General features: G+C 46.4%; 1 protein-coding gene across 1 annotated transcript in view; it reads left to right on the top strand.

Moving 5' to 3' along the window:
• The window catches only part of MAP2K3 (mitogen-activated protein kinase kinase 3), a 43,678-nt gene extending 30,381 nt beyond the window's left edge, over positions 1 to 13,297 (top strand). The window contains exons 4-12 of the mRNA XM_006894465.1: positions 3,408 to 3,521; positions 3,895 to 4,014; positions 4,600 to 4,716; positions 5,693 to 5,744; positions 6,289 to 6,416; positions 6,891 to 6,968; positions 10,928 to 11,067; positions 12,612 to 12,657; positions 13,198 to 13,297. Of these exons, the coding sequence (XP_006894527.1) occupies positions 3,408 to 3,521; positions 3,895 to 4,014; positions 4,600 to 4,716; positions 5,693 to 5,744; positions 6,289 to 6,416; positions 6,891 to 6,968; positions 10,928 to 11,067; positions 12,612 to 12,657; positions 13,198 to 13,281 (879 nt within the window). The 3' untranslated portion in view covers positions 13,282 to 13,297. The remainder of the gene's footprint in view (positions 1 to 3,407; positions 3,522 to 3,894; positions 4,015 to 4,599; positions 4,717 to 5,692; positions 5,745 to 6,288; positions 6,417 to 6,890; positions 6,969 to 10,927; positions 11,068 to 12,611; positions 12,658 to 13,197) is intronic.
• Positions 13,298 to 23,610: the final 10,313 nt, after the last annotated feature.

The raw sequence follows: 23,610 nt of genomic DNA, 5'->3' as shown, positions 1-23,610 counted from the left end.
ACGTGAGAGATATTATTTCTTTGTTGTTGTTGTGTGCTGTTGAGTTGGAACTGACCCATAGCTGACCCTCCTCCAGTGGGTTTTCAGAAGCAGAAAATTACATGGAAGAAAATTGCACATCTTTCTCCTACAGAGCAGCTGGTGGCTTTAAACCATGTGCTTTTGTGATTGCAGCACAGCTTCTTACCCCTAGGCCACCTTGTTGTTGTTGTGTACCATTGAGTCAGAACTGACCCAGTGGCAGTAATCACATAGGAGGATGTGCCTTTGGGATTATAGCACAAATTCTTATTACTAGGCCACCAGAGCTCCCTAGGCCACCTTGATAGGAGGTTTTAATTACTTTAATGGAGATCACCTAATTCACTTGAGATCCACTGTTTCTTCTTGAGCCAATATGGAAAGTTTATGTGTTTTAAGGAGTATATTTCTGTTTGTCTACTTTTTTACATAAATGATTCATAATATTCCCTCAAAATCCATAGTGTTTTCAGTGGCTGATTTTTGAGATGTAGCTTGCCAGCTTGCTCTTCTAAGGCACGTCTGGGTTCACTCAAAGTCCCAACCTTTTGCTTAGCCTCTGAGCATGTGAACTGTTTGTAGTACCCTCTACCTCTTGACTGTCTCTATTGCTGCCTTTTCAAAAAAGTTAGAGTTGTAACTGCACAGTGGTAGCCTTTCAAGAGGGAGTTTTGGTGGCATAGTTTGTAGTAAGTTGTGCTGCTACTCAAGCCAAAGGCCACACCTCTCAGGCAGTTTGAATCTACAAGAGGCTACACAGGAGGAAAAAAGAGCTGTTTCCTCCCTTATTACTTACAGTCTCAGAAACCCAATGGACAGCAGCTAAAAGCTGGCTCTGAATCAACCACAATGAATATCAATATGTTATAAAACTAAATGTGTCTATGGGAAAAGTCTTGAATATTGCAGGAAGCTTCAAAAGAAGATGGAAGGAATACACAGAGCTACTCTACTAAAAAGGCTTGGTCAGTGCTGAATCATTTCAAGAAGAAGCATATGCTCAATAACCAGTGGTACTGAAGAAGGAATTTCAAGCTGTACTGAATGTACTTGAGGGGAAGAAAAATAAGCCCCTAGGAATTGAGGGAATATCAGTTGAGGATTTTAACAAATAGATGTAGCTCTGGATTTGTTCATTAGTCTATTACAAGAAATATAGAAAAGAGCTACCTGGCCAAACTGACTGAAAGAGATCTATAATTGTGCCCATTAAAAAAAATAAAAAGAGTGATCCAACAGATGACAAACATTGTCTATTACTAATACCACAGACAAGTAAAATTTTGCCAAAGATTATTAAAAAATGATTGGAACCTTACCTTGACAGGGAGATTCCAGAAATCAAGCTGGGTTCAGAGAGGTGTGAGCAAAATTACTTTTCTAGCCCTTTAGCTTCGATTTCTTCCACATTCTGGGTGGGAATTTACAGATGAGGTGTATACATGACTCATGATGAGATTGGTCAGTTTTGCTCTCCCGTCAGGTTTGAATTGAACAGAGTTAGCAGCAGAAAATGAGAATCTCACTATCAGCGCAGAAGAAGAAGAAGCAAAGAATGAAATGTACATCCTTGCACATCCAGCACCAATCATACCTTGAGTAAAGTTCTCTGAGTTCTGTGTGGCCACTGTAAGGGCTCATCAGACATTGTTGTAGAGTAGCAAGATACTGGGAAGGGTGGATGATGTTTGAATTGGTAGAAGTCCATTTAGGGAGCTTTGTGAGGCATGTTTGACTTCAAGGGAATTGGTTTTGTGCTGCGGATGTTGTTGATGGTCACAAGGTTCAGATCTGTGGACTCAGATCACAGGAACTCTGTGAGTCACAATCAATTTGATGGCACCTAACAACAAACGACATTCCATATGTATGCTGACTAGATGATTTGACATGCTGGAATGTACCAGTAAAGAATGTGGTATCAGGATTGGAGGATTCTCATCAACAACCTCCCTTATGCAGAGGACACACCTTGCTTACAAAAAAATGAAGAAAATTTAAAGATCAAAGACTATATAAAGCCTTCAGTGTGGTTTACATCTTAACATCAAGAAAACAAAAATCCTCACTTCAAAACCATAGGCAATAGCATACGCAGTGACAGAAACTTGATAAAACCTTGAAATTGTCAAGTTTTAATTTTTTTTTTTTAATTTGGATCTGCAATCAACATCCTGGAAGTAACCGTCAAGAAATCAAAAGATGGGTTGTATTGGGCAAACCTGGTGTTGAGAACCTATTTAAAATGCTAAAGATCAGAAATGTTTCTATAGACCTAAGCCTTGGTATTTTCTTTTTTTTTTAGCCTTGGTATTTTCAGTTGTTTTATCTGCATATGAAAGTTGAACCATGTATAAGGAAGACAGTAGAATAGTTTATGCCTTTTGAATATGGTATTGGTGAAGAGTACTACTAAATATCCCATGGACTGCCAGAAGCACAAAGGGATCTGTCTTGGAGAAAGCACAACTAGGATGCTCCTCAAAGGCATGAATGGTGAAACTTGGTCTCACATACATTGGGCAAATTATCAAGAGATAATTAAATTATCAAGAGAACAATATATCACACTGGTAAAACTATAGGATGGGTGAGAGAGGAAAATCCTCCATAAGATGGATTAATACGGTAACTCTAATATTGGGTTTGACTGTGAGGAGGTGGTGAGTTTGCCGTGGGATAGTGTCGTTAGGTGTCGCCATGCTGACTCAGAGGGTGATAGTCACAGGCTTCTAGGAGCTGTAGTAAGCTTGATGACTCTGTGCCTAACAGCACCGTGTGTGTGTGTGTGTGTGTGTGTGTGTGTGTGTGTGTGTGGTCAGCTTGAGGGCCCTGTGCCTAATAGCATAGTGTGTGGGTTTATCACCATCTCTTCTTTTCCATCATTTATGAACTTTCAGATAAAATAATGGCTCATGCTTAGGTTCTGCAGGCAGGGACCCCCTTCTGAAGCTTTTGTTCTGTACGCCCATTTCTCTTGGCACTGGCACTTGCCATGGTGGCTCCTCAGTGGCTTACCTGGTCTTTTTCTGTCCATCTTTCCCCATAGAAGGCAGCCTCCATGAGGGGAGACCTTTGTTCCCTTCTCTGTGTGTTTCTCAGTGCCTAGATTAGGGACTTGCACAGTGCTCAGTTGTAGGTGCTTGGTAAGTATAGATTGAAGGAGCACGTAAATGTCAAGATCTGAGTTAGGTTTAGAGGAAAGAGTAGAGGTGTTTTTGGATCAGTGAGCTGTCTTACATAAAGAAGCCCTTTGATCTTTGTGCCTTTTGGCTAAGGGCAACGTGAGGTTTGAACCCAGACCTGACAGGGCAGGCAGCTCTCTCCACTGGTCCAGCTGTTTTCATAGGACTGTCCCTAACTCTCTTTTTTTTATGTTCCCCAAGAACTTTGAGGTGGAGGCTGATGACCTGGTAACCATCTCGGAGCTTGGCCGTGGAGCCTATGGGGTAGTGGAGAAGGTGCGGCATGCCCAGAGTGGCACCATCATGGCCGTGAAAGTGAGCAGACCCTTCTCCAGTCCTGCTGGGGAGCACTGGGAATCACCAGGGATGGCTGCCTGGAGGAGGAGTAGGGGCAATGGGACCAGGAGTCACCTGGGAGGGCTGCCTGGAGGAAGAGTAGGGGCAGTGGGAACAGGAGTCATCTGGAAGGATCAGAGGCCACCTGGAGGAAAAATAGGGCCTGAACCTGACTTTGGCTCACAGGCCATTGGTTTTTCATATGGTCAGTGAATGCTGGTCAGCTCCTGATTGTGCGGCTGTCCTGTACTGTAACAAGTGAGGGGGCAGAGCCTTCTGGGGCAGGCTGGGCAGTGGCTTTCAGAGCTCCTGGGGTGGCTGTCCTCCTGAACCATGCCTCTGCACCCCACAGCGGATCCGAGCCACTGTGAACTCACAAGAGCAGAAGCGACTTCTTATGGACTTAGATATCAACATGCGGACAGTCGACTGCTTCTACACTGTCACCTTCTATGGGGCACTCTTCCGAGAGGTGCGGCCTGGTGAGGTGGGGGAGGAAGGGCAGGGTGGGCCGGACTGGTGGCCACTGACTTGCCCCATTACCTACCGTCTGTCCAGATCGCAACCCATCATCATCCTCACTTTGCCTGGTCAGCAAGCCTATTGCATGTGGGTAATAGAATCACATGAACTGCAGACTCCCTGCCCTCCTAGAGGCAAGAACTCTTGTTTGTCAGGAGTTGGGCTTTCGGCTCCTTTACTGGCTCTGTGGCTCAGTGTCCTCATGAGCCCTGTCTCTGCTAATGTGGTTCTCCACATGAGATGGCATGGCAAGTGCTCTCTGTGAACGTTTGTTAGGACCGTCTTGAGCAACCTCTGAGCAGGAGCAAGAGGCTCCTGTGGAAGAACCTGTAGGCATCAGATGGATGAGAGAAGAAACTGTCAGGGAAGGCTGGCTGTATAGATGACTGGGGGCAGAGAGAAGTAGTTGGATTGAGATATGTGAAGGACTCAGATGTGGACCTGTGAGTAGAGGTAGAGCAGAGTGGGTGAGAGCTGTGCCTGAGGATAGGGCAAGGCGATGTCAGCCTAAGTTGACCCTGGTTTCCGTCCCCAGGGTGACGTGTGGATCTGTATGGAGCTCATGGACACCTCTCTGGACAAGTTCTACAGGAAGGTGCTGGCTAAAAACATGACGATTCCAGAGGACATTCTGGGAGAGATTGCTGTGTCGGTAAGCTGTGGAACCAGGTTGTGTTTGGAGGCCCTGACTGTGCTCTGTGCTCTGTGCTCTGGCAGGAACAGAGCCCAGCTGGCTGGTGGTATCCGGGCAGAACTGGGTCCCATGAAACCTTTGGACCTGGGCTACTGCTTGTGGACCTCAACCTCAACTAGAACTTTTTACTGAGGAGGACCTGAGGCCACACAGCCGTGGTAGGCCCAGCCTGAAGACCTTTATATTTTTCCTTAGCTGTCCCACATAGTGACCAGTGTGTTTAAACCACAGACCTTTCAGTTAGCACTTCAACACTTAATCATTGCTCTATCAGGGCTCCTTTTGTAGCTTCCCAGACTTAGAAAGTTTTCCTAAAAGATACTGAGTATTTACAACTGCCTTAGCCTCCATACGCCTCAAGGCAGAATGCCAGAGTACAAGCCAGCTGAAGGAAAAAGATGATAAAGATGAGTTGAATGTGAGACAGGTTAGCATCCAAAACACATGCTTGCTGAGGCTGTCAGCTTTCCCAGAGAAGAGACAGCATCCCAGCTGCCAGGCTGCAAGGGAAATGAAGTTGGAAAATTGGCAATTTTCAATCCTGAGGTGTCCATTCCTTTGAATAAGCAAGCACATGTGGCATTGCAGGGGTGAAGAGAGAAGCAGGAGGCTGCAGAGGGTCTGGTATTTGCTGATGAGAGCCTAACTGGAGTGCTGATGGCCCACAGGGTGTCTCAAATGTGGGACTCTGTGGGAGTCTTAGGAATAGGATATTCCTGAGAAAGTTCTGGCACCCAAAGTCCTCAGACCCAGGAAGAGACAGGCACCTGGTTTGTCTACACCCGGGTTACCCTGACGGTGGGCATCCTGCGGCACTAGGAGCTGCAGTGTGAGGTTGTGGGAAGAGGTGGCAGATCCACACAGGGTGGGGGTGGGGCAATTGCTCTGTACTGTCAGCATATTAAAATAACCCCATCTGTCCCTCCACGTGCAGATTGTGAGGGCTCTGGAGCACCTGCACAGCAAGCTATCTGTGATCCACAGAGGTATGTGGAGCAGGGGGAGCGTCTCAGGGGACTTTCATGGGGATGAGAGGGAGGGGCCTTGGGGATTGAGGAAGTGGGGCATGGAGAGGGTGTCCCCTGGTGGGCAGGTTGCAGGGGCAGGCATGTCTTGTTAGCTTTAGTCACCTTGTCAAATCGGCTGGATGAGTGGACTTTTCCTCATTTTTAAGATGAGCAGATAGAGGCTCATGTGTGACGTGTCTGGCTGGGGCTTATCTCCTTCTGGCCGCTGGCCATACTGAACATTATCTGGGCATTCTTGCCACTCGTGGGTCCTCCTGGGACTTGTGGGTGCTGCTGAGAGGAATTCTGATTTTCTGAACCAAGGGTCTCAGCTGCGCCACTGTCCACTATGTGACATGGGGAGTGACATCACCTCCCAGACCTTCAAGTTCCTCATCCATGGACAGGCTGTTGGTGGTATCTTCTTATTGACTCGTGGGGACTGCTGTGGTCTAGCCTTGTGGGCACCACATCTGTACCCAGGCCCACGAATGGGAACTCAGACAATGTTTTGTCCCTGCAGATGTTAAACCCTCCAATGTGCTCATCAACAAAGAGGGCCACGTGAAGATGTGTGACTTTGGGATCAGTGGCTACTTGGTGGACTCTGTGGCCAAGACCATGGATGCTGGTTGCAAGCCCTACATGGCAGTAAGTGCTCCCTCCCACTGTTTTCGCTGGGCCCCAGGTGTGCTCCCTCCCACTGGACCCCGGGTGTCCTGCCTCCCACTGGGCCTTGAATGTCTTCCCTTCCCTTGGGCCCAAGGTGTGCTGCCTCAGCTGGACAGTTCTTGTTTACTTACCTGTGCCATTGTTGTGCTTCAGTCTTCCCTATTTGCAATGTAAATCATGTGGACCCCTCTATGGGGAGTCCCATAAAGAGGAGCCAACCCCTCTTTCAGTAGCAGGGAGGCAGTGGGTTCTGCAGTTCCCTGCAGGATTGGGCACCATGTGATACTGTCATTTATACTAGTCTTCAGTGGCTTTCATCTCTGTCATGTAAGACAATTACATCCCTTAATTTGGGATAAGGGGAAGGAAGACTAAGTTCGAAGGATCTCAGATGCCCCCTCTGGGTCCTTCTACTATCGAGTAGGTGGTCATGACTCACTGTCCCTCCAACAGCCTGAGAGGATCAACCCGGAGCTGAACCAGAAGGGCTACAATGTCAAATCAGATGTCTGGAGCCTTGGCATTACCATGGTAACAAAAGTTCTTGCCTTTGTTGCTAGGAGGTGGGTGAGGTGGTCTGTGCCTGCAGCTATAAGCTCTGAAAAGAAAAGTTACCATCAAAATGACCAGATGTCTAAGAACATGGTTCAGTTAAAGTGATCTGCTTCTCTGATGGTTAAATTCAGCCTCCACTAAAGTGTCCTGGCATCCTGAGATAACCAAACCCAAACCTGCTGCTGCGGTGTGATTCCAACTCATAGGACATAGTACTCCAACCTTATAGGACAGATTACCACCACCTCACAGAGTCTCCTAGGTCATAGACCATTATAGAAGCAGATGGCCACTTCTTTGTCTCACAGAGTGGTGTTGGACTTGCACTGCTGACTTTTTGGTTAACGGCTGGCACTTTGAACCACTGGACCATGGGGCTCCTATTTTGAGATAACACATTCATGAAATGTTTTTCACTTTGGAAGAATTCCTGGAAAATCATGGTGTATGCAGAAATCATAGCCAATCACGAGCAATTCAATGTGCGATGAAAATCCTTTCTGAACTTTCTTCTAGTGAGGAATATGTTGTATGTGGGATCCAGGTGTTCCTCACTGGGGGTGCTGGTGGAGGGGAAGTTTGGCCAGGACAGATAGGGGCTGGTGACCACCCATCCTAAGGACTCTTTGTGTGCGTATGTGTGTATGTATGTATGTGCTGGTCTTCCAAAAATCTTCTTCAGGGCCGGGCCTGAAGTTGATCAGCACCACTTCTGCTTCATAGTCTTGACTGAAACCAGTCATCAGTTGGACTCAAGGACAGACGATTGGACCCTACCCCATGGTGGGTAGAGTGGCAGGTGCACAGAGCAAGGGAGATGATGTGGTGACCATATTTGGAGAGTAGCAACCATCGTGCAGCATAGCGTTTCCCCCTGGGTTATAAATTAATAAAATATGAAAATACAGAGGAAAAGTCAAAGGAAGGAGAAAAGATCATTGGTGTTCCATTCAATGAGACATATCCTCTTCTCCCTATTGCCAGCCCCTACCAGTATGTATTCTGGATTTTTTTTTAATTGCCTCTATTCATGCACACATACCCACAGATACAGCAGACACATTTGGTCTTCTCCACTTAGCATTATAGCGTTTGTACATCTCTGGTTGCCATAACCCCTTGAGTGGTGCAGTTAATGTGTATCCTCCCAGAGGCCCTTTGGAGGACAGTGTTGTTGAGCTGGTTCCAAAGAGCCAGTCGTTGGAAACCTTGCTTCTGTTCTGACACTTGGAGTTGTCATGAGTTGGTGCTGACTCTTTGGTGGCTGGGATATTTGGGAAGACTCTTGGCAGGTGTTGATTGTATTCATGTTATTGTGAATGTCTAGGGTTTTACAGAGTTGAAGTTGATCTTCCTTGTTTGTAGATTCCACTCTTGTAAATGTGGCTCTTTGCTAAAATTTTTTTACAGTCCCAAAGTCAGTGCTCACGATGCTTCTTGGTCATTCACAGATATATGCAGAACAGTGAAAAATGTTTGAGTGGCCAGCCACGCCTGTTCCCTCATGGGTTCCAGCCAGCCATGTTCTGCCTGCTGACTTGGGTTCTATAAACAATGTCCTTTCTGTGGCTGCTTGGTGCCATATTTTCACAACTTTGGAGTTTTGTTTTTTTAATTGATTATAAGATCTAGGAGCCTCTCTAGTGGAATACTGGAGTGTCTCTTGAGTGTATAGGTGACATGAGCTGCCTTTCTTTTATTTTATTAAAAATTTTTATTATTTTATTATTTGTGTGTGTGTGTGTGTGTACCGTCAAATCAGATCTGACTGGTACAGGAGGAGATTGTCCCTTCTTCCCTGGCAGAGCATCTGGTGGACTTGAACCGCGTACCTCTGGGATTGCAGTGCAGCTTCTTGCCACTAGGCCACCAGAGCTCCCCATGATCTGCCTTTCTATGCACAGATGTGGCTGCTTCTTTGTTTTTTATATTTTGAACTTTTTAGAAAAATCACACAGAAGAGACAATTTGGTAAAAAGTTTGGATAACTTTTGTTTCTTTGCTTACAAACACTATCAGGCAGTGGTTTTTGGTTTCTTTTCCTCTGCCTGTACACAGTGCTCCCTCTTGCATATTGGCATCAATGGACAAGCTAAGGAAAACAACCCTGAGTTAGGAGGTTTGTGACTCATCGACATACTCATACATGCAGATGCATAGAAGTGTCGACACCTCACAGACACAGATTGTTAGGTCAGCTACCACTCAGAACATTCCTTGGACATGCTGGAATTGTCCTGTCCTGTGCTGTGCTGCCTCCTGCTCAAGCCCATGCCGCAGCCACTGTGTCGGTCCACCTTTTGGAGGACCTTCCTCTCATTCTCCGACTCTAACTTTGCCAGCGGGATGATGATGTCTTTTATCAAAGCCTGGCCCCTTCTGACATGCCCAAAGTATATGAGAGGAAGTTTCATCATCCTTGCCTCAAAGGAGCACTCTGATTGCACTTCCTCCAAGATAGATTTGTTCTTTTGGCACTCCATGGGATATTCAGTACTCTTCTCACCAATACCGGGATTCAAAGCCATTGATTTCTTCTTCAGTCTTTCTTGTTCTTCTTCCAACTTTCAAATGTATTGGAAGCAACTGACATACAGATAGAATCACAGAAATACACAGGTACATACTACATGTATGCAAAGACACACTGATGTAGTCACATGTGAACACACATGAGCACAGATGCCTCCCTTTCTCACAGTCCTTCTATGACTGTGGAAGGAGATGTGCCCTATGTTTGGCTTTTCCACCTCCACCCTCTGTCTTTGAAAATTATGGCATAAATAGATGGCAGCATAAGTGTCATCCTCTGATTTCTGAGGGCAACAGGGAGGCTCTGTTTTAGTACCATGGTTATTGATTATTTGAGCCAGGCCTTCTTGGTTCATTGTCGTGGGCTGTCAGGGAGGGCAATATGCTAGGCCTGAGCATCTCTCTGTTCCTCCAGGCAGTGGCTCACAGGGGTTATTTTCAACCCTGTTAGAACCCAGAGTTCCCCTTCATGCTGACTGCCAGCCGTGTTTGGAGCTGGTGCCTGCAGATTGACAGCTGTGCTGGAGAGATGTGGCCCAGTTAGTCAAGAAAAACAGTGATGAAGGAAAGGGAGGCTTCCTGGAGGAGGAGGCATTGTAGAGGGGCCTTGGAGGATGCCAGCAGGTGAGAGATGGAAGGTTTTAGGGCAGAATAGAGGTTGCAAATTCAAATACCTCCTGAGGTCAGGCAGGCATCACTGATTTAAAGATGTTTTCCTGCACAGCATTCCTTCTGTGAGTATAGGAGACGTGCCCTGGATTTGGCTGTCCATCTCCACCCTCTGTCAATAAGAATCATGCTCTAACCAAATGGCAGCAGCAGTGTTTGTCACTGAGAGAAATTGGGGAAGGGTTGGTTTGTGGTACACAGAGATGGGCACCTCGCCTTAGCCTTCTACTAAATGCTCTCAGCCAGGGGCTGTAGGGATGTCAGCTCCTCTGCCTTCCCAGCTTGAGGAGTTTGGGGTTTTATATATAACCTTCCTGCTCCATAGTGTTTTAAAGCATGGGAGGGAGAAGGAGTCCCACAGAGGTGAAGGCTGGATTGGAAGAGCTGTGGACATGCTTTCCTCATTGACCTCATGCTATTGTGTGAGAAAAGTTAGCCAGGGCGGCCCCTCTGTCCATGTGGCAGCCCTCTGTCCATAGCAGCCCCTCTGCCTACACAGCGGCCTCTCTGTCCATGGCAGCCCCTCTGTCCATGGTAGCCTCTCTATCTACAGCAGCCTCTATGTCCATGACAGCCCCTCTGTCCATGTGGCAGCCCTTCCGTCCACATTGCTGCCCAGCTTCCAGGAGCCAGTTTAGGGTGAACAGACCCCACAGCACCCTATACTCCCTTGGATGTAGAGTGGGTGTATCTGCTAGCCATGACCATGCTGACCTGCTGCTTCTGTCTTGCAGATTGAGATGGCCATCTTGCGCTTCCCTTATGAGTCCTGGGGTACTCCATTCCAGCAGCTGAAGCAAGTAGTGGAGGAACCATCCCCCCAGCTCCCAGCTGATCGCTTCTCCCCTGAGTTTGTGGACTTTGTTGCACAGTGGTGAGTTTCTTATCCTCTAGACTGCACTCCTCCCTGGCCCAGTCACCCTTTCTTTTAACAACATATGCCGCACAACAAATTAAAGATAAGGTAGAAATAGTTACAAATAGAGGACACTTGACACAACTCTGGACCTGGTTGTATGCTGTGGCCCTCCGGCAGATTTCCCAAGGCAGGTAATTGCCCGGGAGATTTCCCATCTTTCTCTTGTGGAGCAGCTGGTGGATTCAGACCAGTTATGTTTGGGTTGGCAGCACAACTCTTTACCCACTAACCCTTCAGAGTTCCAGAAATAAAACTAAGTTAAAACCCAAAACTAATAAGCCAACTGCTGGGAAATGAAAAAATACGTTTTTATAAATAACGGCAACTCTTGGAATAAAAGACATAAAATAAGATTACAAATAGAAGTGAAAAACAAAGAATACAAAATATCAACACTTATGTTTTTGAGGTAAGGAAACACTTTAAGGAAAATTCATAACCCTTTCCCCTTTTTTTGCATTTAGTTTTTAAAACATTTTATATTGGTTTGCATACAAAATTCTTATACATTGTGTTTCGTTCATATACATTGTGTTTCACACATTCCTTCATCTGCATCGTGTTTCATATGATTCCCATATATTGCTTTTAATAAAACCAATCACCATTGGTCTATGTCCACCATCTCCCCTCCTTTCAGGCACCCACTAGATCTTTCCCAATTCCTTCAGTCCCTCCCTCTGCCCGCCAGACTATGCTACCTCGTGATTTCTCTATTTCCCCCCTTACCCACCTTTTCCCCTTATTAGTCATCCATCTGTTTTTACAATAATGGTTTTATGCAGTATTTATCCTTATTAGACTAATGGTCTCTAGACTCTCCCATGTTATATAGTATTTTTAAAAATTGTTGTTCTTAAGTGCTCATAGCCTTTTATTTCTTATTATGGAGCTCTGATGGCCTAGTGGTAAGGAGCTGTGCTGCCAACCCAAAGGCATGCAGTTCAAATCCACCAGAAGCACTGTAAGAAAAAGATGAGCATTCTCCTCCCATGCAATTTGCTGCGTCTGAAAACCTGCTGGTGGGTTGGCTATGGCTTGATTCTGACTCAATGGTAAATAACAATTGTAACATTTCTTATTAGAAAATAAGAAAATCTAAAGACATGAGCTAGAGGGACATCATTGGCCACCCTGACCCCCTTTAATTGGGGTCTCCCATCACTCAGGATAGTAAGAAATTACCTCTCCAGATTTAAGGGGCACAATATGTTATTGTAACTATAATAGTCCACTGTCCAAAGGGCCTTTGGGAATTTCCTAGATTGTTATAGAAATGAGGATAATAAAGCCCAGAAAGGTGAAGAAACATACCTTGTAGTTTACATCCATGAATTCTCCTGTGTCCTTGGGAGTCCCAGAATTGCTCTGATCTGTCTCTAGGCCCAGCACATGTGCTCCCTTATCCCATCAGGGGCCGAGGCTGGCTTGCCTAGGGGTGCCAGGCTCCCTGCTCTGGAACCTCCAACCTCAGCCTGCCCTTCTCTCCCATCTCCTAGCCTCCGAAAGAATCCTGCAGAACGCATGAGCTACCTGGAGCTGATGGTGAGTGTCTGGCTCTGCCTCTGCTGTTTTGGGGTTTCTGGGGAGAAGCTCTGTCCCTGTCCTTGTTCCTGGAGGGGACCATTGTCATGAATTCATTCATGTACTAGTCACTGACTTGCTCATTGACTGTTGCATTGTCTGGAAGCTAGGCTCCTTCTGTGTGTGTGGCCCAGCAGGAGGTGGTGGCTGGGTGGCCGGGTAGCTGGTGTGGTCCAGTCAGAGGACAGTGGAGGCATCTTCTCCATGAGACTTCACAGAGCGGTCCTATGAGAACTGTGCTTGGAAAGTTGAAAGGTCCTAATGAGTCCTGGTATATGGAGAAAAGTAAGAAGCTAACTGTGGTGAGATGGTGACAGCAGGCTGGCTGAGTGAGAGCCCTGAACCTCATCTCCAGTCTGCAGGGGAAGCTCTGAGGGCAGAGGTCCTAGAACAATGACTAGGCATTTGATCTGGAGGGGATGAGGGTTCTGAGAGGTAAGCAGGGGCTGACCCAGCTTTCTGCCTTCTCTCACCGTGACTGTGTTTCTCTTTGACCCCTAGGAGCACCCGTTCTTCACCTTTCACAAAACCAAGAAGATGGACATTGCTACCTTCGTGAAGGAGATCCTGGGGGAGGAGTCATAGGGCGGAGCCTGGGCCCTGTGGCTCTTGGGTGGAGCACCTCAGCTCCTGAAGTGCTGGCCTGTGTAGATAAGCTACTGCCATTTGGCCTCAGGGCACCCACAGGAGCTGGAGAGAGTCCTCTTGGATCTGTAATAGGCCACCTTCCCAGCTACCAAAGAACTGGCCCATTAGGGATAACTAGCCAGACTCTGGGGTCCCTGGCCCCCACTAGTGCCTTTGCCCTTACTGCTCCAAGGACGCCAAATCTTCAGTCCTAAGACTTTAGACACAGAAGGGCCTGGTATTCAGCTGAAGTTCCTTTCCGGGGCTCTGAGCATCCCCACTGGACACTATCCCCACATCCTAGATTCAGATTTTTTTAAGTTTCTCGACTAAATGGACTTTGCGTACTTTGGCCTAGTGTGGCCACACATGCTGATGCCACATCGGTCTGGGACATTAGCCATGTGGGTCACCTGAGATGCCAGCAGCAGCCCAAGGCCTTTTCCCAGCACTGGATGACAAGCTTCGATGGGACAGGACTGGTTGCTGTCCCCACCCCTAGGTGGCGTTTTTCACTGTGCTTTGGTTGGCTGATTTGTGTGTGGGTTGACTGTTGTAGGTTTTGGGTTTTTACTGCATAGTTTGGGGCCTGTCAATTCTCTTTTCTCTCTTTCCCCACAACTGTCCCAGGACCAGCGGCCCAGACATTCTCCTTCCATCTGCTTCAGGGGTTCTATCCAGCCCCATGTACGGAGACTGGCTCAACAGGGGTTATGGACTTGCTTTAGTGTTTTGTTTTGGGGAGAAAACCAAGAAAGGAAATATATTCTTTTTTGTTTGTTTGTTTGTTTCCAGAAATGACTGCCCATTTTGGGACCCTCTCCCTCAATCGTTGGCACAATTGCCTTGTTGCTGTTTTAATATTACTTTTTTTTTTTTAAGAGTACAAAAGGTTGTATGAGTCTGTGACCAGCCCTTCTCTTTGGGGATATGTGTAGCCTCAAAAAAAACCAACAAAAAAAACCCAACTCTTTTTTCCAGAGCAGGTGTGATCATGAGTGGGGCCCTGCTGATCTGAGGATCTTATTAAATGTAAATTCTGATTCAATATGTCTGAGGTGGACATACAAAGCCTTAGAAGGGGTTTGAGCCAGAACAAAGTGGTTCAAAGCCCTGTGAGGTAGTAGTGTTTGAAATTCAGAAGATGAGGATTGGCCCAGGAGATAGAGGGTGAGAAGGCCTGTAGACAGAGGGATCTGCAGCAGCCAAGGCTCCAAGGTACCAAGGGGAATTCAGGGTTTGTCTGAGAGGGGGAGGAAGGCTGTGCAGTGAGATGAAGCCTTGCATGGCTTTGGCATTGCCCACATGGGAATTCCAACTTCACCATTGAGACTTTCCTGGGTCAGCCCCCATCAGAAACCATAAAGAGGCCTTGTGCCCCGGGAGATGGTGTCCATGTCCTTGCCCCAAACAAGAGACAATGAGCTTAGGGACAGAAGTGTACCCTGGAGAGGACTCTGAGGAAGTGGTGGCAGCCTGTGAGTTTCCTTTATGAGAGTTCAGTCTGAACATACAGTCTTTGAGACCAAGGTTGGGCCAGAAACTCCTTCATCAGACTGGTGCAGAAGGACATTTATTTAATCAACAAGTAGGATTGTATTTGGTGTGTCAGGTACAGTTGGATTTAGAGACTCAGTTTTGTTCTGAAGAATTTATCCCCATGACAGCTGTGTTTTGTTGTTTTTTTTTTTCTTAGCCCAGCTTCACTTTCCCTTCATAGGAACTAGTCAGAACCACTGGCTCCCACTTCAGCAAATGGGCTCATCTCTCTAGCCCAAGTGTCAAGGTTACTCCCATTGGCTGGGGAGAGGCCATGTGCTCACCCCAACTCTGGCCCTAGGTCAGCAGTGGAATCTAAGGATGTTTTTCAATCTCATATCAGTGTCTGAGCCCAGGGCTCCAGCATCCCTCACTCATACAAAAGATCTTGAGTCGTTATGGGGCCTTCTGCTCTACCTCTGTCCTCCACACCCAGCACAGCTAGGAGCAAACCTAGTTCTTGCTTCTAGACAGCCCTCACCTGGACCAGGCCTCTGTGAACAAGCCACCTGTGGGTGCGAGGATGCAAGGGGCATTTGGCTCACCCTTCCTCACGAAGACAATCTGCTCCTACCAGGGCCTTCCCTGACCTGGCGCTAACTCCCCATCTTCATCCTGGGCCTCCTCTGTTCCTGTCTTGGGAAGCTTTTCTGATCACCTGGGCTCAACTGCTTATCTGGTCCAGCAGGTCTGACAAATAACCCTGCACTGTCAGGGCCAAGTTTGACCTGCCACCAGAGTGTGGACAAATCAAATGACCAGTAGTTTAGACTTCTGGAGTGGGTTCCATCTTTCTAGACACGCAAATGAATGGTCACTGGAGTGAGTAGGTCACCTCCCTTGTGCACTGTCGGGTCCTCTTCCTCTGCTGACCATCAGGGGATGTCCGTGACTGACCTCAAGAGCTTGCTCTGGAGCCACGCCCCAGAAAGCTCATCTTGAGGATGGAGAATGACCTGAGACAGCAGGAGCGAGGGACATGGGTGGGTCTGCCCTGGGCACCACAGCTGTCAGGCCTCTGCTTCTGTGGGTGCTCCTCTTGGAGCTGCAGCTGCCCTAGCATGACCAGATTTATTGACAGATCTCCCACACACGAGCGCAGCTCTTCACATTATCACATCTTTAGAATTTTCTGAGTGCTTCACCATTTGCAACATATTTTCCTTTTTAATTTTTTAAATTGTTATTTTAATGAAAGTTTACAGAAAACTTGGATTTCCATTCATTCTTTCTTGCACATGCAACATATTCTTTGCAAAGCACTGCACTTTCAAAGTATTTTATAGTTTGCAGGTGACTGATTTGTGAGAGATTTCTAAGGTACAAAACACCACATTTTACCATAGTCTACAAAAATATTTCTGTTTGCAGTGTATTCTGTGTGGTTTCCAGATACTTTAGAATTCGCCATGCACTTGACAAATTAGAAAGTACTCTGTTACAGTTTACAAATCTGGCTACAGCTTACACATCACTGTCACATCAGTGTTCACAGACTGGTCACCATGACTGGAACCTTCAGAGCTTACAAAGGTAAAACCAGAGTATGCCTGGCCACTTTGACATTGAAAAGTCCCGGCTCTCAATGAAGTTTCCCTCCACTTTTCCTGCCCCCTAGTGACCCAGACCCTTTTCTTGGACTCTGGGCCAGGAGGGGGAGAGACAGGCTGGGAACGTGTCTTTCCCACTAGGCAGTAGGAGTGTGGAGGAGCCTGGGGTTAATGAGTCTGGAAAGAGCAGCCAATGAGCCTTAGCATGCAGCATGAAAAATGCAGCAAGCAGGCGTGGTTGGAGCAGGGAGGCAACCTCTGAGGATTTGGTGAATTCCCTATGGAAACAGGTAAGTATCAATAAGGTCTCAAAACCCTGTTGTGCATCCCAGCTCTGCTGGTCAGGCTCCCTGTGCACTATACCACCTATTGTCCCTGACTTCCCAGATACACACCCTCACTCAGTCTCAGCCACTCTGTCCCCTGAGCACATGACTTTCCTCTGCTCTGATGCTGCCTCCTTGAAGAAGCTCCTGACCACCCTCAGCTATCCTTGCTATTGTACTCACAACTGTCCAATCTACTGTTGTGAACCGTAGAGTCAGAACTTACCAGTAGCTGATCTTCCAGTGGGTTTTTAGATGCAGTTAATTGCATCAGAGAAGATTGTTCATCCTTCTTCTGTGGGTCAGCTGGTGGACCCGAACCATGTGCCTTTGGGATTGCAGTGCAGCTTCTCACCACTTCGTTGCCTAAGGGTGAGTACTCTGGAGTGATGGATGTATCTCAAAGAGGACAGAACAGATGTGAAGAAGTCATGTGCCAGCCCAAGGTACAAGGTAGAAACCAAGAATCTGTCCCCCCCAAAAAATTAAAAAAAAAAAAAAGAATCTGTCCCAAGAACAAGACCTGCCAGGATAGTGCCTGAAATGGAGGGTTACACCCTACTTCTTCTGGGGTCTTGGTGCTGGAAGAAGACTCCTCTTATTGCACTTATGGAGAACTCTGCACCTCAGAGAAGATATAGGACTAACTCAAGGTTACAGGGAGGTGGCACTGAAGCTGTAAATTGAGCCTTAAACTGGGGCTCCCTTCCCACAGTGGAGGTCTAACCTATGTTTCTAAAGACAAGTTCAAGGCAAGGCCCCAGAAAAAGTTTTGGCTGCTGAACTGGCGGTTCTTTATTTCAGGACAGCAGTCCCCAAAACTGTGAATAAGGTTTTTACCATTCATTCCACTTTATATACCTGTCTGGGTTACTCTGGCCCAGCACAGGAGATGAGGCCCAGACATACAACTTCACTGACAGCCATTCTCTGGCCAGTCTCCTGGTGAGGTAGACAGGCTTATGTCACCTCCTCACTTGGGCTTTTGGGTCCAAGAGTGACTTGCCAATATCTGGCCAATCTCCTACCTGAAACAAAGACCTGCTCACCTGCTAAGGCCACAGCTTTCCCACCTTCCCCTGCTCACTTCCTTTCCAGTGAGCTTCCCTGTTGCTGTCTTGCTGTCTGTTCACCAGCAACCAACAGTGACACCCTGATGGGGGTAAGCTTGACAGAGACACACCACTCTGTGAAAGGATCAGAAAGTCAATCCAGCTCAATTTTATTGGGGACTACAGTGCACTTATATATAAGCAGGTAAACAGGAAGACAGGATAGGGTGGGCTTACAGATGTGGGACATGCGGATTGGATAGGAGAACCTCAGCCTCGTGTGGAGCACTCCCAGCTCAACAGATTTGGCAGCTGTCTTCCCAGGTGGTGAGCTTTCTCAAACCTGTACAGCCAAACACAGAGGAGCTTTCTCTACCCCGTATTCAAGGCTGTTGGGAGGCTTGCACTTACTTATCCAGAGCTTAGGCTATCTGTCCTGGCCAGAGGCCCTCCCCTCCCCAAGATTCCCCAACACTTCCCAGCCTAATCTCTGTGTCTGAGATCTGATTCCTGAAGCGTTGCATAGAGGGGTCTGTATAAACCCCCCTGCTCTTCCTGATGTTCTATTCTGACATCTGTTCCACATCCCTTTGGTGAATTCCCTTATGGTGGCCAGGAAGTATCAACCTATGTCTCTCTTCAAATCCCTGTTGTGGATCTCACCTGCCTTCATCAAAGTCTCCCAGTCATAAGTACACCATTCAGTCCTTCATGACCTTCCAGCTACACACATGAACATGCATGCTCTCTCATGTGCTCTCTCCTTCAGCATAACCACTGTGTGTCAATCATATGCCTGCATCCTCACTGGCTCACATGTTAAGTGCTGTTGAGTCAGCTATGACCCACAGCAACCTTATGCACAACAGAACAAAGTCTTGCCTGATCCTATGCCATCTTCACAATCCCTATTGTGCTGAAGCCCATTGTAGTCACTGTATCAGTCTGTTGCATTGAGGGTCTTTGTCTCTTTCACTGACCCTCTACTCTTTGAAGCACACTTTTTCTGAGGGTGACCCCTCCTTAGACATGCCTACAGTAGGTGAGATAGAGTCTTTCTATCCTTATTTCTAATGAGCACTCTTGTAATATTTTTTTTTAAGGTGTTCAGCTTTTTATTGAACAGGTTACAAAAAGTTAGTCAAAAAGACCAAATCCTGTGTCATTATCAGACTCTTCAGGATCTTCTAGCTTTTCTAACTTTCTCAGCTGAGGCAGCAGGGCCGAGGGTCGGGTCCTCAGCTGGTGCAGCCTTGACCACTGGAGCAGGTCAGCCAACACCCACCAGGTAAGGTTCCAAATGTTGACGTTGGCTATGGCCTTTGCAAACAGATCAGGCCAGAAAGCATCAACATTTATACCAACAGCCTTGACAAGGGCCTTGGTTTTATCCTCCCTGATGGTCACCTTATTATTGTACAATATGAGGGCTTAGTAGATGTGGATGAGCTCAGAGCAGGATGTGTTAGTGCTTCTAGGCTGATGGTTGCTGGGTGTCCAGATGAGGTGAAGACCTCACTCCAATGTGGCCTTTGCTTCCTTAGAAGAACCAAGCACTGTAAGTGGCAGCTGAGGGGAAAAGCTGATTGTACTTCTTGCAAGATAGATTTATTTATTCTTTTGTCAGTCCATAATATATTCATATTCTTCACCAATACCAGAATTCAGACATCAATTTTTCCGTTTTCTCTATTTATTGTCTATCTTTCATGCAATTGAAAATACAACTGGGGCAGGTGCACCTTAGTCTTTAAAGTGACATCCTTGTTCTTTAGCACTTTAAAATCTAAGATCTTTGAAAAGAAAAAATCTAAGCTCTTCAGCAGAAAGTTGCCTAGTGCACTGTATTGTTTGAGTTAGCAACTGCTGCTCCCATGGGAGCTGATTGTATATACAAGTAGAATGAAATTGATCAGACTGGGATGCTGATGGGAAGATCTATATGTATCCCTGGTGCTTTGATTATCGGAGCACATGTGTTTTCAGACCCGGTGTTGCTGGAATGTCAAAAGCCTGGGTTCTTTCGCTGATTAGAGGCCTGGAGAAGACTGGGTCTTGCCCAGGTTACCTGCAAAATGAGGTATCCATGGAGAGAACTCAGGCGTCTTGCCCTTACTCCAAACCTCAGGTTCTGCGCACTGTGTGGAGTTACCTGCCCAAACTGGCTTTACAGTGTCCACATCTCCAAGGGCCTTGGAGAAGCTTGGGAATCCTTTTACCTGTCCTAGGCTGGAGTGGAGATTGGGAGAGAACTAGAAAATGGAGTGAAGGAAGTGGGAATGACTCCTGGGGAGGCAGCCACACAGGCCTGAGAAGCCCTCCTCTTTCCCAGCTGCCAGATCTTCATGGCAGGACCATGCCTGTGAGATCTGTCACGTGATCTGGCACGTGGCAGGGTCCTCTGAGTTCCTCCTGTGTGCTGAGCAGCACTCTAGAACTAGACAGGGCAAGGGTCACACTTGCTGAGGGACACAAACACACATGTGCTCAGATGCCCGAATGCTTCAAGCAGTGTTCCTCCACCTCTCCTCTTCATCTCTCCTGAGAGAGAACCTAAGTGAAACCAGTTAATTAAATTAAAATTAATGACATTTAATTAAGTATTCATTTCATTTCTCCCTGATGGAAGATATTAATTTAAAGCGTAAGATTTTGCCAGGTAACTATAGACAGTTGTAATGTCTAGGCCATTTTTGACCCCAAGAAACAATTTTGCCTTCTTGAGAATGCAGAGCATAATCTGCCCATTTCTGTGAAGAGGGGGGCAGGTGACAAAGGCTATGGTAAATGATGGGTGGGATGATGATGGGGGTGACAGAAGGGGGAGCAGGAACAAGTAGATGGGGAGATGGAGCCACCTTGTGAAAAGGCCTAAAGTCTGTGGTGGACAGTATAGTGAAGGCAAAGGAAGGCTGTGGGAAGGCTCTCAGTGGGTAGTGGAATCTGATTTACATTCAGAATAACACACTATGGCTGTCTGGCTGTCTAAGAGTGCCAGGCAAGTGCCTTCTCCCCCAAAGCTCTACTCCAGTCTCCACCCTATGAAGCTTTATTTATTCCCTGTCTTTTCCTATCTCCTGGTCTTGGGTCAGACAGCTCTGGATCTGCCACACCTGGGTTGTGCGTCTTTGAAGATGGAACAGTACCTCTCTGAGACAGTTTCCTCACCTGAAAATTGGGGTAATGACTCTTACTTGACTCCACAGTGCAGAGATAACCTAACACTTATAACCCAAATATATCTCAGGGATTATTGTTATGGTTTGGTGCCGTTGAGATGAATATGTCCCATAGCTACCCTATGAACTACAGCTCTGAACCCTGTCCTACCCTGTGCCGTTCTCACAATCCATGACACACTTAAGCCTATTGTGGAAGTTACTGTGTCAGTCCACATGGTTGAGGGTCTTCCCCTCCTTCATGCTGCTTCCACCTTTCCAAGAAAGATGACTATCTCCAAGGAAAAGCCTCTTCTAGCAACGTGCCCAAAGTTTGAAAGACATGGCTTTATTATCTTTGCCTCCGAAGAATACTTTCTGGCTGCTTGACTTTGGCTGCACCTTCTCTAATACATATGTGTTTGTTCTTTTGGCAGTCCATGGGATCTTCATTACTCTTCTCCAACAACACAGCTCCAAGGCATCAATTCTACTTCTGCCATTCTTAGTCATTGTCTAGCTCTCAGAAACATAGCAAGTGACTGAAAAGACCATGGTTCCCTTTAGTCCTCAAACTAACATCATTACTCCTCAATAATCTGGAGACGTCCTTAGCTGCAGACGTTCCCGGTATAATATTACTCCTGATTTCCTGACTGCTGGTATCATGTGTATTAATTGTGGATCCAAGTAAGGTGAAGTTGTTGACTATTACAATCTTTTCTCCATCTATTGTGATGCTGTCTATTGGCCCAGTGGTGAGAATTTTTGTCTTCTTTTTTTTTCCCTATAATTATATTTTATTAATTTTCATAAACATTTACAGAGATTTTGGGTTTCCATTCATTCATTGTTGCACTATTCTCTCTACCCTCCTCCCAGTTTGTTCTTGTCCAAATGCCACAGTGCTTGTCAAAGCCAGTTCTGATTAATCTCCTTTGTCAGCGTGTCCTTTGCCATTCCCTATCACTCCTCCCTGAGAGAGACTTCACCCTGAGTCAAAAGGAAAAGGGGATGGCGTATTCTCTTAGCTACTTCCTGCTGAAAAGGGACGCTGTGGGTTTCAGGGTGAAGATCTTCTCTCACTACTCTAAAGGGCCCCTTTGGCAGTAGGAAACACATAGATTTTATGGAGATTGATTTTGGAATTTAGATGCACTCTTATTGATTGTGCTTGGCCGTACATGTTCATATCATTGAAGATGTATCATGGGGGTGTTGCAACCTAGAAGACACAAATTTGACTAACAAGTTATAAGTACATGAGTCCAAAAATTATGGAAAAATAAAAGAAAAGATTCTTTCATTGTTTTACTAATCCTCCCCCAGGTCCCCTCCACCATGTAGCCCTCGCTCTAGTCTCCTGTGATGACAGAAATACCTAGTTATATATCTCTTTTAAACAGTTTTCTCCCTCCTTTGTTTCAGTGCAGTATACATTATTGAACCCATCTTACTCAGTCTCTCCCCAACCCCAAGGACAGTCCCATTCTACAACAGTGGCATCATGTAATATTTGTCTTCTTGACATTGAGATATAATCCATATTGAAGGCTGCAGTCTTTGATCTTCTGCAGCAAGTGCTATTGTGTGAACAGATTAAGGGAACACAACATGCTTTAAAATTAGGAAAGGTGTGTGCCAGGGTTGTATCTTTTGAAGAAGAAAGTGGTATCTGGATTGAAGGAAGACTCATCAATAATCTGCAGACAACACAACATTTCTTGCTGAAAGTGAGGAGGACTCTCATGGAGTATTGTGCTGAATTTCATAGAATGTGGTTTCTGTTGCTTTTCTCTATGAACGATGAAGCTGAGGCACAGAAAAGTTACTCAGCTTGTCCAACGTCTCAGAGCTGGTAAGAGGCAGATTTTGGATTCAAACCGAGGCAACCTAGGTCCAAAGACTATTGAGTTCAAGGGGGCTCTTGTGGCCTAGTGGCAAGAATTTGCACTGCAATCCCAAAGGTGCATGGTTCAAATTCACCAGATGCTTAAAGGTGCATGGTTCAAATTCACCAGATGCTTCACTGGAGAAGGTGGCGGGGGGGGGGGGGGAATCTCCTCCAGTTGGACCTGATTAGATCGCACACACACAAAACCCCAACAACCCCACACCAAAAACAACAAACAAACCAAAAAATCCCAACAACATAAAAAACAAAACTCCTACCACCCAAACAAAAAAACAAAAAAGACTATTGAGTACAAAGATGTCCAGCCCACAACTCTTCCCATGCACTGGTTCAAAACTCCCACAAATGGCCAGGTTTAACTCTATTCAGGGTGATGTTGACACCTCTTGCTTGTGAAGACAAGCATTTGAAGACAGTGGCCCTTTTCCCTAGAGTGGATTCTATGAGCCAAATGAACAGGATGTTGTTGTTATGTGCCATTGAGTTGCCTGCAACTCATAGTGACCCTATATACATTAGCTCTGAAGCCTGCCCTGTCCTGAGCCAATCTCATCATCTCTGACAGACCTAATCTTATTTCTCCAGTCACTGAGTCAATCTATCCCATCCTGGGTCTTCTTCTTTTGTGCTGTCCTTTCACCTTTCCAAGCATCATGCCCTTCTCCAAGGACTAGGCCCTCCATGATAGATACTAGTTTCTAAATGGAAAGGTCTATGAAATGAAAATCTTTAAATTGTCAAAAGGTA

This window comes from Elephantulus edwardii, unplaced genomic scaffold (assembly GCF_000299155.1).
Source record: "Elephantulus edwardii isolate Elephantulus edwardi_28Jun2011 unplaced genomic scaffold, EleEdw1.0 scaffold00144, whole genome shotgun sequence".
Lineage (NCBI taxonomy): Eukaryota > Metazoa > Chordata > Mammalia > Macroscelidea > Macroscelididae > Elephantulus > Elephantulus edwardii.
This window is presented reverse-complemented; position numbering and strand designations above follow the sequence as displayed.